Source organism: Stegostoma tigrinum, chromosome 8 (assembly GCF_030684315.1).
Source record: "Stegostoma tigrinum isolate sSteTig4 chromosome 8, sSteTig4.hap1, whole genome shotgun sequence".
NCBI classification, from domain to species: domain Eukaryota; kingdom Metazoa; phylum Chordata; class Chondrichthyes; order Orectolobiformes; family Stegostomatidae; genus Stegostoma; species Stegostoma tigrinum.
In genome coordinates this window covers 63245299-63258266 of record NC_081361.1, presented here as the reverse complement: position 1 = coordinate 63258266, position 12968 = coordinate 63245299, and the positions used below count along the sequence as shown (strand labels likewise).

General features: G+C 43.6%; 2 protein-coding genes across 2 annotated transcripts in view; one reads left to right on the top strand and one right to left on the bottom strand.

Annotated features, from left to right (window-relative positions):
- The window catches only part of ttc39a (tetratricopeptide repeat domain 39A), an 88683-nt gene that overhangs the window by 62151 nt on the left and 13564 nt on the right, over positions 1 to 12968 (top strand). The window contains exons 12-14 of the mRNA XM_048539482.2: positions 1913 to 2074; positions 3847 to 3938; positions 11866 to 11986. Coding sequence (XP_048395439.1) covers positions 1913 to 2074; positions 3847 to 3938; positions 11866 to 11986 — 375 coding nt within the window. The remainder of the gene's footprint in view (positions 1 to 1912; positions 2075 to 3846; positions 3939 to 11865; positions 11987 to 12968) is intronic.
- rnf11b (ring finger protein 11b) overlaps positions 11473 to 12968 on the bottom strand; it is a 75744-nt gene continuing 74248 nt past the window's right edge. Inside the window, exon 5 of the transcript XR_007248443.2 lies at positions 11473 to 12280. The gene's annotated coding sequence lies outside the window, so the exon portion shown is untranslated. The remainder of the gene's footprint in view (positions 12281 to 12968) is intronic.

Sequence of the window (12968 nt, the reverse complement as noted above, 5' to 3'; positions counted from 1 at the left end):
TCCTCCCACAGTCGAAAGTTGTGCAAGTTAGGTGGATTGGCCATGCTAAATTGCCCATTGTAGGATGACCAGACTAGGTGGGTTGGCCATGGGAAATGCAGGGATAGGTAGGGGGATGGGTCTGGTGGAATGCTTTCTCACGGGACAGTTTGAACCAGTTGGGCTGAATGAACTGTTTCCCTACTGGAGGGATCCGATGATTGGAAGAATGTTCTTCACCCCACACAAGTGTCAGGCAATGACTGCTTACAACAAGAGAGAATCTAATTATCATTGTCATTACCATCGCTGAATCCACAACTAAGCTGGAGTTGCCAGTGACCCAGAAATTGAATTGGACTAGCTATATATGTAGTGGCTACAAGAGCAGGCTAGACACTCGAAATCCTGCAACAACTCACTCCCCTCGCAACTTGACTCCCTATAACCTATCCAAACTGTCCCATGAGAAAGCATTCCACCATTTACAAGGCACATGTTTGCATGGGTGAGTTTAATTCCAGCCAGACTGAAGCTTGACAGCATCCAGGACAAAGCAGCCTGCTTGATTGGCACCATGTCCTTAAACATCCATTGCCTCCGCCACTGACACTCAGCGGCAGTATGCATCATACAAAAGATGTGCTGCCAAAATTCAGCTAGGCTCCTCAGACAGCATCTTCCAAGCCCATATTCTCTTTGATCGAAAAGGACAAGGACAGCAGGTACATGGGAACACCCTCACCCATCTGCAAACCATTCAACATACAAAGTTGCAAATATATTAGTTTCCTCAGTGTCGTTGGGTCAAAATCCTGGAATTTCCTCCCTAATGAAATTATGCATATACTTGCAGCACATGGTCTGCACTGGTTCAAGAAGGCAGCACCCCACCATCTTCTCAAGATCAACTAGGGATGACCAATAAATGCTGACCCATCAGCGATGCCCATGTCCCATGATTGAATAAAGGGAATTGTAGTGGTTGTAATGAGGTCAGCCAAGTGGACCGCATAAAGAGTTTCCTGATTGGGGCTCTTAATCTGGTCTAATTGGAAATCCTTGGCTGACAAAATAGGAGTGTTCACTCTGAGAACTGGCTCTGAGGGAGCTGGATTAGTGTCAAGGACTTGCCATGTGTAAATAAAGGGTGACTTTGTGACAGGATACTGGCTTCTGTGGAATTATTTCAGGAAATGTCTTTGTTTTCCTGAAAGTATAACTGGAGAATGATTTTCATTTTTTTTAGGCTCAGGTTCTTCTGACTGTGTGACCTGATGAAAATAAATAGGTTAAAATACCAAGGAAATGGGCATGTGTATTGGGCATCTTGCATTCTGTCCTCACCCCACAATCAACAAGTTTAACTGCCCTGTCCCACTGTGCCTACTGGGTTAGGGAGGGGCATTAGAAGTCTCTAAATAGAATCGTAGAATGGTTACAACGCACAAGGACGCAATTCAGCTCATCAGATATCTGCTCGTTATTTACAAGATCGACTCATTGAGCCCCACTACTTCATATCCCCACAAGCCTTTCCACTTTAGTTATCCAGTTTCATCTTAGAGGCCTGTTTGAATATGCCTTGACCACATTCTTGAGTTGTGTATTCTCAATTCAATCACTGTGTAAAAACAAAAGTTTTTTTTTCTACATTTGCTAATGAGCTCCACCACTGGTGCTTTGGTGCAATCCCTTTATGTAATTGCAGAGAGAGACCCAAACAATGCTATACATTACTGAGAAGTTCTACTCTACAGACCAAGTGTGAACTCATCAGCTCAAACTTAACAAATGAGGTGGTTATGGCTTGGTTTCAGGGATTTGAATTTGCTTACTAGATTAAAAAAAAATCGAAGATCTCCATGTTTACCTTCAAGTGAATCTTTATTTTGATAATTTCCTTATACACTTCTGTTCAACAATCCCCTAGGCTATTTTGCGCTTTGAGGAGTGCTGTGAGGCTCAGCAACACTGGAAGCAGTTTCATCACATGTGCTACTGGGAGTTAATGTGGTGTTTTACTTTCAAACGTCAGTGGAAAATGGCATATTTCTATGCGGATTTATTGTGTAAAGAGAACTCATGGTCCAAGGTGAGAGTAACTCTGCTTGTGACAGTTGGTCTGAGAAAAACAAATACTTCTCTCCCTCTTTCAGCAATTCCTCAGGTCTCACCTCCCTAAATAAATGCTGGGATTTTTAAATATGCAGCATATTTTCCTTGGAGATACCAAGAACTGCAGATACTGGAGTCAGAGCCAATATAGTGTGGAGCTGAAGGAACTCAGCTGGTCAGGCAGCATCAGAGGAGCAGGAAGGTTGAAGTTTCAGATTTACATCTTTCTGTAAACCCGAAAACATTGAGTTTCCCGCACCTCTGATGCTGCCTGACCTCCTGTGCTCTTCCAGTTGCACAAACTTTTCTTCTTGTCTGAGATTTGGTGTAAAACATTGCTCAACTAAATTAAAAATTCTTCGACTCCTTTGATTGTTGCTTAACAAAAATCTTTTAAAAGTATTATCTATCTGGACTGTGTATTGGATATGGGAAACCTTTGAATAAAGCAATTATAAGAATTTTACTTACAATTTAATCCACTCAGGATTACTGCCATAAGGCAGTAGAAATCTCAATGTCATTGAGCTCTCAGAAGTATGCTCAAAACTGGCAATAGTCATGCTGGATTGGCATAATTAAGAATTGCAATGGGGTTGAAGTGTGATGCTAGAGATATATGGGACTACTATTTAATGCAACTTGATATTTACTGAATCATGAGACAAATGTAGAAGTACACGTCCAGACAAGGTTACATTCCCTGATTTGTGTATTTTCAAAATTTGTACTATTCCGGTAATTACAAATATGAACCATAATAGAATAAAGAGGCCCTTGGTTGTGGCAATGTATTTTTTAATTGTTTCTATGTATTCTGCATGCATACAATAATAAAATCTAAATCTCTAATTGTAATGAATTATGTAAATAGAAAAAAGGTAAAGTCTCCATAGTCTTACTACATCGTAGGACTGCTCTGTCATTAGAGTGCAATGAGAGATGATGGTTTAACTTGACAGTCACTACACCTCAGGCAAGGGGAGAGGTTGATTAGATTAGATTCCCTACAGTGTGGAAACAGGTCCTTCGGCCCAACAAGTCCACACCACCCCTTGGAGCATCCCACCCAGACCCATCCTCCTATAACACACACACACCCCTGAACACTAAGGGCAATTTAGCATGGCCAATCCATCCAGCCTGCACAACTTTGGACTGTGGGAGGAAACTGGAGCACCCGGAGGAAATCCACACAGACACGGGGAGAATGTGCAAACTCCGCACAGACAGTTACCCGAGGCTGGAATCGAACCCGGGTCCCTGGCGCTGTGAGGCTGTAGTGCTAACCACTGAGCCACCGTGCCGCTCAAAAGTGAGCTCAGTATTTCAAAGCTTTAAAAAAAACCCACCAGGATGGTAAATGCCTTGATCTAATGATGATCAGCACTTGTACCCTCAGTTCACTCTGTCTGTCTTTATTTGGCATTTAATGATTTCAAAGACAAAGCAGGATTACAGTGAAAATATGTTTTTGCTTTCTATAGTTAGGTTTGAATGTAATTTTGGACAGATGAGATGAAATTCTCCCTGCTTTGACTGGAAAACATCTATTACATAGGTGATGTGGAAACCACTTTCCACCTGTATTTCTAATCTTATGAATTGGCTATTTGTTTATAATATCTGATAATTCTGAGAAGGCTGGTCATTCCTCTTTATGGAAGTACTTTGTCATAGTTGTTATGAGAAAGAAAAATTGTGGAAATGGTAACAATTGTTCTAATGTTTTCCCTCCCTGTTTAACAGTCAACTTATATGTACATGAAAGCAGCCTACCTCAGCATGTTTGGGGATGAGGACTTCAAACCTTTTGGGGATGATGAAATTGAACTATTCAGGTCAGTTGTTTAATTAGTTATATTTTTACTAATTTACAAATAAATGAAGACACAAATATGATTTTCCAAGAATCAAAATATTGACATTATATGCTTTTAATTTCTTGATCTAACATCCGATAATACAGATCAATCAAGTTTAGGATTGAAATTCATGTTTCAGTGCACATACATTTTTTTTGAAAGATAACCTTGTTGAAAAGGAAAGGAACACTATATAGCAGAACAGAAATACTGCAGTCTTGCATGTTATAATCTGCTCTCTCTGCTGAATGCTTTGTAGAGTCAGTCATATAGCATGGTCCAATTCACGCGCCCCGATCAAACATCCCAATCTGAACGAGCCCGATTTGCCAGCATTTGGCCCATATTCCTCTGAACCCTTCCAATTCATATCCCCATCCAGATGCCTTTTAAATGTTGTAATTGTACGTGCCTCCTCCATTTTCTCTGGCAGTTCATTCAATACACGCACCACTTTCTGCATGAAAAAGTTACCCTCGGGTCTTTTTTAAATGTTTCCCCTCTCACCTTAAACCTCTCAGTTTTGGACTCACCCGGCCTAGACTTTCTGCAAACTACGTACAGCATATATGCACTGATTCAGATGATTTCCAGAAGTAATTTTAGGTAATTGTATTCAATATGCATGTACATCTTTAGGAACTTTTATGAATTGTTATCCAACGTTCCGAGTTAACTAACAAACTCTGAAACAGATGGCACCAGTCTCTGTACAGGGGAATTGAAATCCATTAATATTTATCTTAAAACATCAACTTCGGAAAGCTGTTTTCTTTTTAATTCTCAGCTTTTGCCCATTCCTGATTTTTGAGGGTGTTGATTCCTTGTTTAGGCTAAGGATTATGAGTAGCAAATGCTTACTAATACTATACCCAAGTAGCAGACATCATGGTTGAACAGAGTATTCAATCACATTGGATCTCTCGGAACAAAATTCCAAACTTACCTAACGGTAAATCTAAAATCATAGTACCAAAATTTTGCAATTCATCAACAGTGATAACTCAGTACAGCTCCCTGTGATATGCAAGTGTCTGAATGCTTATGTGGTCAAGTTGGTAGCTGCCATTGGAGAGACAAGTCCACAAGTCTGAGTCTTGTTGCTCAGCACTAAATGGCAAGGCAACAGTGGGATGAGGGGACCTTGACCTCACTCTGGTTTCTCCTTCTCTCCAAGCAGGCAGACCAGTGCCAGAATGCACTGAGTCAGCAGAGGAAGTACATGCTGCCACCCCCTAGAAGTCTCTTTTTCAGGATACTTTAGAGACAACCAGGTATTCCACCTCCACCATACCTCCCACCCTAGGCCTAAGGGAGTTCAAGGTGTGTAGTGAACCTGCTTCTGGGCAGAATACACTAAACAAATCTTGACCCTCTAATCATAGACACACTGAGGTTGCTTGGCCAAATCCCAAGGCAAACAGCTTTAGACTGCACTTGCAGTTGGGAGTACACAAGGAAAGCTAACCTCAATAACAATAAAATATTTGCAGTCAGTATAAAAATGAATTCCTGAAAATCTGATTTATTGAACAAAATTTACAACTATGTCCTGTCTGAGTTCCAGTGGCTGACACATTTTATGCGCTGTAAGATGCTGAAGATGTTATGTCATTTCAAGAACATTTTTATCATTGTAATGACCCAGCTGTTTCAGATCTTCTTTGTCCATCTCGTAGTGTTGATATGCCCTCTAGTTCGTCGGAGCAGACATTATTGGATATTGTGTCCTTAGCCTGGGCAGTGCAAGTACTGAGTCACATACATGATCTGCATGGAAACTTGAAGTTCAGGAGTCATCCTACATCCTTCGTTTCCCCACTGAAAGGAGACAGTTCATTGCAGAAATGCTGGGGTTTTTACCTGTGCTCTGGACAGGATACAGTGCCATTGTCCAACCTTCAACTGTGCAGCATTGTATGAAAGATGAGTAACTGTAGTTTGTCTGTGTCTTTGCCACATCATGATGGTATCTGCCTACAAGCTCCTCGGTAGCAGTGGCTTTACATCAGCCAGATATCTTTTGTAGATGCATGTGTTCCTCATTCATTTGTGTCGCAGCTTTCAGTGCAGTGGCCACAGGGACCACAACAGCTTCTGAGCCTATTTCCATGTTGGGGACAGTTCCAATGAGGAGCATCAGAAGCTAAGCAATGAACGAGATGGTAATGTGATCATTGAGCAATTGCAGTGTGCACAAATTGCATTTAAGCAGTATCCTCCAAGAATTGCAACATGGAGGACCCCCCACAAGGAGGTCAGTGGCATCCTTCTGTTGTAACTTTACATGTCATCACGCTTGTCATCTGTTGCTCAAGCTGGTGGTTGCACATGCAGTAGGAAATTGTGCCTGTGGTCGCAATAATAAGGAGCTGTCCCTCACTAATTGAGCACTTGTTATCGACAGCATGACGGACTGCAACAGTGGTCATGCTGGAATGAGTTGCAGGCTAGATACATCCACTCTGTATCCCCATACAATTCATTTATTTAACAGTTCATCTCCTACTTATCCATGAACCCAGCCATGAAGTGTTGATGTGCCAGACAGAGTAGTGCACTGCCCTCCACACTCCCCCATTGAAGCCAGGGCAATACTGACTGCCGATGACCTGCCCCTCAACAAACTTTCCATGTTACTCCCTTTCCCTCGCACGCTGTATCATTTGCATTGCCCCTTCTATGTTACATTGTCCCGCTTCATGCTGTTACATCATCTGCGTCCCAGCATGCTGCCTCCAATCCCTAAAATGAGATTCTAGCTTCCCACAGCAGTGACTGCTTATAATCACCATTGGGTTTCAGTGGACAAAACTCCAAAATTGACCACAGCCGCTCCCTTAGCCAATTTGGAACGACAGCACCAACTGGAGAGTGACTTTGCCCTTGTCTGATTTCTGTGCAACTCGCTGGATTAGTTGGATCTCCAGGATTGACCATGAGCCACTCCCTTGACTGTAATGATAAAGAGTCTGTGACCATGTTCAAATCCCTAAACAAGTAGCTGCCCTTGACTTACTGTGCCAGGAAACCCTACTGAAGTTTGTCTCCTTTGATTAAAGACTAGACTTTGCCTATGATTCAACTAAATGGCTATGCATCAATGTGCTTGCTGTGTAGGCTTCTGGCACATGACTGGTATAAAATTGACAGAGCACAGTGCCCTTATGGAAAGCCTTTGACTAATGACTGCTGATGACCATGACAAGTTATTTGACTTTTGGTCTGCACAAGGCAAGAGAGAGGCACTGTGAGCCTTTAAGCGCTGGCTGGGGTGGAAAAGAGCAAATAAGCAAGGCATGGTTATGTGCTCTGAGCAGTAAAGTAGGGACAAAGTGAATGAGCATCAAGAGTGCAAGCAAGGAATCCTGAGATATTCCCTGGTCCAATCAATGAGTTGTGTAGGCCTGTCCCTGTGTCCTAGCAACAGCATTCCAATTGCAGGTGCCGGTGCACATGCAAGTATCAAGCTAGATTATAAATGTATCCGAGGTCTGCCACGAGGATGTGGTGAAGCTGTTTGCCAATATCTTTGGGCAGACACTGCCCATAGAGTGTGGCCTGAGATGTTGGGACTGCAATCCAAGACGGAGGCATTGGGGAAAACCAGAAGAGAGCTAGAGTTGCCAGTACCTGTTCTGATTTTTGTTTTGGAATGTTTTGCTGATTTAGTTTCTAGCCAGTGGGTGGGAGAATGGAGAAACTTTTATCACTGAGTCAACGTTATGTAATAATGGCATACAAATGTACTCAAATGGGTACAAATAGGCCTCGCACTGTTTGCTAGCAAGATTTTCATCACTGTTTGCCACAAATTAGAGAATCTCAATTTTTCATGTGAATGTTGAGAATCTAATTTCTGTCAATCTCAACTGACTTATCAAGGCCCAATTCCATCAACAGCCACAAATAATAAAGTGTGAAGCTGGAACTCAGCAGGCCAAGCAGGATTTCAGGAGCACAAAAGCTGACGTTTCAGGCCGAGACCCTTCATCAGAGAGGGGGATGGGGTGAGGGTTCTGCAATAAATTGGGGTGGGGGGGGGGGGGGGAGGCGGGCCGCAGATGGAGAGAAAAGAAGATAGGTGGAGAGGAGAGTAGAGGTGGGGAGGAAGGGAGGGGATAGGTCAGTCCAGGAAAGACGGACAGGTCAAGGAGGTGGGATGAGGTTAGTAGGTAGGAGATGGAGGTGTGGCTCGGGGTGGGAGGAAGAACAGGTTAGGGAGGCACAGACAGGCTGGGCTGGTTGTGTGGTGCAGTGGGGGGAGGGGACGAACTGGGCTGGTTTTGGGATGCGGTGGGGGAAGGGGAGACTTTGAAGCTGGTGAAGTCCACATTGATACCATTGGGCTGTAGGGTTCCCAAGCTGAATATGAGTTGCTGTTCCTGCAACCTTCGGGTGGCATCATTGTGGCACTGCAGGAGACCCATGATGGACATGTCATCTAAAGAATGGGAGGGGGAGTTGAAATGGTTCGTGACTGGGAGGTGCAGTTGTTTATTGCGAACCGAGTGGAGGTGTTCTGCAAAGCGGTCCCCAAGCCTCCGCTTGGTTTCCCCAATGTAGAGGAAGCCAAACTGGGTACAATGGACACAGTATACCACTGGCAGATGTGCCGGTGAACCTCTGCTTAATATGGAAAGTCATCTTGGGGCCTGGAATAGGGGTGAGGGAGGTGGTGTGGGGGCAAGTGTAGCACTTCCTGCGGTTGCAGGGGAAGGTGCCGGGTGTGGTGGGGTTGGAGGGCAGTGTGGAGCGAACAAGGGAGTCATGGAGAGAGTGGTCTCTCCGGAAAGCAGACAAGGGTGGGGATGGAAAAATGTCTTGGGTGGTGGTGTCGGATTGTAGATGGCGGAAGTGTCGGAGGATGATGCGTTGTATCCGGAGGTTGGTGGGGTGGTGTGTGAGAACGAGGGGGATCCTCTTGGCGGTTGTGGCGGGAGACGCGGTCAAGGGCGTTCTCGACCACTGTGGGGGGGGGGGGGAAGTTGCAGTCCTTGAAGAACTTGGACATCTGGGATGTGCGGGAGTGGAATGCCTCATCGTGGGAGCAGATGTGGCGGAGGAATTGGGAATAGGGGATGGAATTTTTGCAGGAAGGTGGGTGGGAGGAGGTGTATTCTAGGTAGCTGTGGGAGTTGGTGGGCTTGAAATGGACATCAGTTACAAGCTGGTTGCCTGAGATGGAGACTGAGGTCCAGGAAGGTGAGGGGTGTGCTGGAGATGGCCCAGGTGAACTGGAGGTTGGGGTGGAAGGTGTTGGTGAAGTGGATGAACTGTTCGAGCTCCTCTGGGGAGCAAGAGGCGGCGCTGATACAGTCATCAATGTACCGGAGGAAGAGGTGGGGTTTAGGGCCAGTGTAGGTGCAAAAGAGGGACTGTTCCATGTAACCTACAAAGAGGCAATCATAGCTGGGGCCCATGTGGGTGCCCACGGCCACCCCCTTTGTCTGTTGGAAGTGGGAGGAATCGAAAGAGAAGTTGTTGAGGGTGAGGACGAGTTCGGCTAGGCAGATGAGGGTGTCGGTGGAGGGGGACATGGTCGGGCCTGCGGGACAGGAAGTAGCGGAACAGCCACAAATAAATCTGTTTTCAAGATTCAACCGGTTTTGAGGTGAGGATGCATGTCCTGTTTGGTTAAAATAATGGCAGTGAGCATACTGAAAGACTAAACATGTACTTAACCTCTTGGCCAGGTAGTGGTCCATTGTGTTACAAAGATACTTGCTGAAGAATTGGAAAAACTGAAGTATCTGTGCCTTATTTTAGAACTTCCAGCCACGTGGAGTTTTAAATGTAGTCGATTTAGAACAAAAGTCAGGTCCTAGCAACCAAGTCCATGCAGTTTATGACAGAAATTGCTGGGGAAACTCAGCAGGTGTGGTAGCATCTGTGAGAAGAAAACAGAGTTAATTTATGCTGTAAGTGAAATTAGGAGAGGGAAGATGGGGAAGGGAGAAGTGAACAGATCATTGGAGATTGAGCCAATGAGGGATATGAAGGGGGTCAGTGAACAATATTCTGGATAGCAGGCCAGGACAGAATATGTGATAGTAAGTGCTCAGAGTAGGAGAAAGGGGATGGAGCTGTACTGAATGCAACCTATATAATGTTATAATGGGTTTTGAAGTACATTAGAATGGGTGACAGTGCTAAAAGCAACCCGTATAACAGGACTGGGTGTGGGGGTGGGTAAAAGAAAATATGGAAGAATGGAATCAGGCTCTGTGAAGTTATTGAAATCAATTTGAGTCCTAGAGGCTGCAGAAAATGAAATGTTATTCTTCGAGCTTGTGCTGAAGTTTGCAGGAACACTAGCAGGCCTGCACCATAAATGCTAGAATATGTACATGGTGTGTTGAATTAGGGAGCTAGATAATAGAATCAATTCCGCATGTTTCAATAGAATTATGCTATAAACTGAGGAGTAACAGTCCTGCAGTAGAGTGCTTCCCCCTACTGACAGCAATTTGGATGATTACTTCATATCAAAGGAGGGGAGGTTCTTGCTTGAATAATTCCTTCAATAACAGGGCAACAAAGTAAAAGAAATATCAAAAAGGGCTCAACAAAAAGTTCAATTATCCAGTGTTCAACTCAGTTTGGCACCAAGATGGTCTTGTTTTAATCAACTAATATTTCAGAGTTTACAAATTTAAGACCAGATTTTCCCAGACTGGGAGGCAATGGTCCAGTAGTAGTAGTAATGTAGGATGCTATTTTAATGTTCCTAGCACGTTGGTTTCAAACCAATCGTGGCAGCTGCTGAAAATGTGAGATCAGTAAAATCTGGAATTAAACTCTAGCCACGTGGCAAACGTGCAAACACTCTTTTGATTAGTGAACCAGATGGGTTTATACTGTAATGTCCTTTGTAGGGAAGAAAATCTGCAGTTCTTACCTGATCTGACTGACTCTTTAAAAGGCCCTTGGACAACTAGGACTTGTGTTCAACGTTGACTGTATCAATGGCTTTCACATCATATGTATTTTTGCTGAGTCTAGGTATATATTTTGTGTATCATCTACATGAAATGGGGGAACCAGCCAGCATGGACAACACCTGTTGTTATTAGGAATTTCCCAAAAATGTTGGAAAAACAAAGGGCCAACTTCTCTGAGTAGTGAAAATCTCACATAGCTATTTATTCCTTCTGACTTGCCCATCTCCAGCACTTGGGATTTCTGAATAACTCTTCAATTTCAGGATAAAGTAAAAGATGCACAGATTTTGCAGCAACTGCTAAAGTTACTGTCCAGAAACATATGCTTCCCAAACCTTCACTAAGAGAGAAGACAATTCTATCAGCTTAGACAATCTGGCCATGGAATGCATCTTTGTGACATGGTCCAGTAAGATGACTGCCAGTCTTAAATCTTTTCAAGATAAGGTGTAGAGCTGGATGAACCTAGCAGGCCCAGCGGCATTTTAGGAGCAGGAAAGCTGATGTTTCGGGCCGAGACCCTCCTTCAGAAGTGGCCTGAAACATCAGCTTTCTTGCTCCTTTGATGCTACTTGGTCAGCTGTGTTCATCCAGCTCTACACCTTGTTATCTCAGATTCTCTAGCATCTGCAGTTCCTACTATCTCTTAAATCTTTTCAATACAACTTTTTGACAGGCGCTCAGAGAAGTGTCTCCTGGTCAGCCATGCTTCATTTGTAAGGCAAAGAATAGAGCATACAGCAGGGGTAAAAACCATGTTTGCTTACAGGAGACTGAAAACCCTGACACCTTATTCTGACTCCGATAAATGAATACTTCTTATCTTTGTACTGAACTGCTGTGATGGAATACGGTACTCTGGACATTCAGATTTTATATATTTGTTGTGTGAATACTCCATGCTGGAATATTGGAGAATGTTTTAATACATCAGTACCTCACATGAGTTTTGTCATCAGGAAAGTGCCAAGTATGAAACAGAAAATCGCTGGGAAGTCTCTGCCAACAGAGAAGTTTGCGATCAGGAAGGCTCGACGGTACATTTCACAAAATCCAGTAAAACTCCCCGTACCTGCTCTGGTGAGTACCTTTTAGGTTCAGAGAATTTGTCACTCTGTTCTTTCACTTTGCTTTCACCTCTTGTTAATTGTGAGCAAAACTAGTCTCATTTGTATAAATCTGCTGTAATTGATTCTCTCCTTTCCTCCCTTTTTGTTATTCTACTATTTAATCTGGTGCAGCTATCATGGACAAGGCTAACATTTGTTGCACATCCTTTAAGTTGCTGCATCTTGAGCACTGAAGTCCAGTGTTCATTCTTTCGCTCATTTTATTTGTACATTTTTCTCCAGTCCAGTTCAGGTTGCTTGTAACCTACAAAGGATCAAATAAGAAAAGGTGAAGTATTAAAATGTGTGCACAAAAAAAATCACCTATTTTCTTGAATGGGAATGCTTGATTTTTAAACAGTAATGCTTAGTTCTGGGTTCCACAGTGAGATGAAACATCCTCTCCCCATCCAACTTGGTTCAAGATGGCCCTCGTGATTAAATAATCTCAATTAAATCAACCTTCAGCTTCTCACACTCAAGCAGATACAAGGCTAGCTTGTCCAACTTTTCCTCGTAAGGCAACCCACTCATTCCAAGTAAGAGAGATAATGGGAACTGCAGATGCTGGAGAATCTGAGATAACAAAGTGTGGAGCTGGATGAACACAGCAGGCCAAGCAGCATCTCAGGAGCACAAAAGCTGACGTTTCGGGCCTAGACCTAGGCCCGAAACGTCAGCTTTTGTGCTCCTAAGAGGCCACTTGGCTTGCTGTGTTCACCCAGCTCCACACTGTCATTTCCGGGTATTAATCTGATAAATCCTGTCTAAACTGCTTCCAACAAATAATGTGGCAGAACAATGTGGTCCTATCAGTGTCATGCATCTGAAGCACAAGGTCCCTACTTTTGTATTCAATCCTGCTTGCAATAAATAATATTTTAATAGCTTTAATTTCTTGACATACCTGCAGAATAGCCTTTTGTGATTCATGATGTAAAGGGACCTGGCTG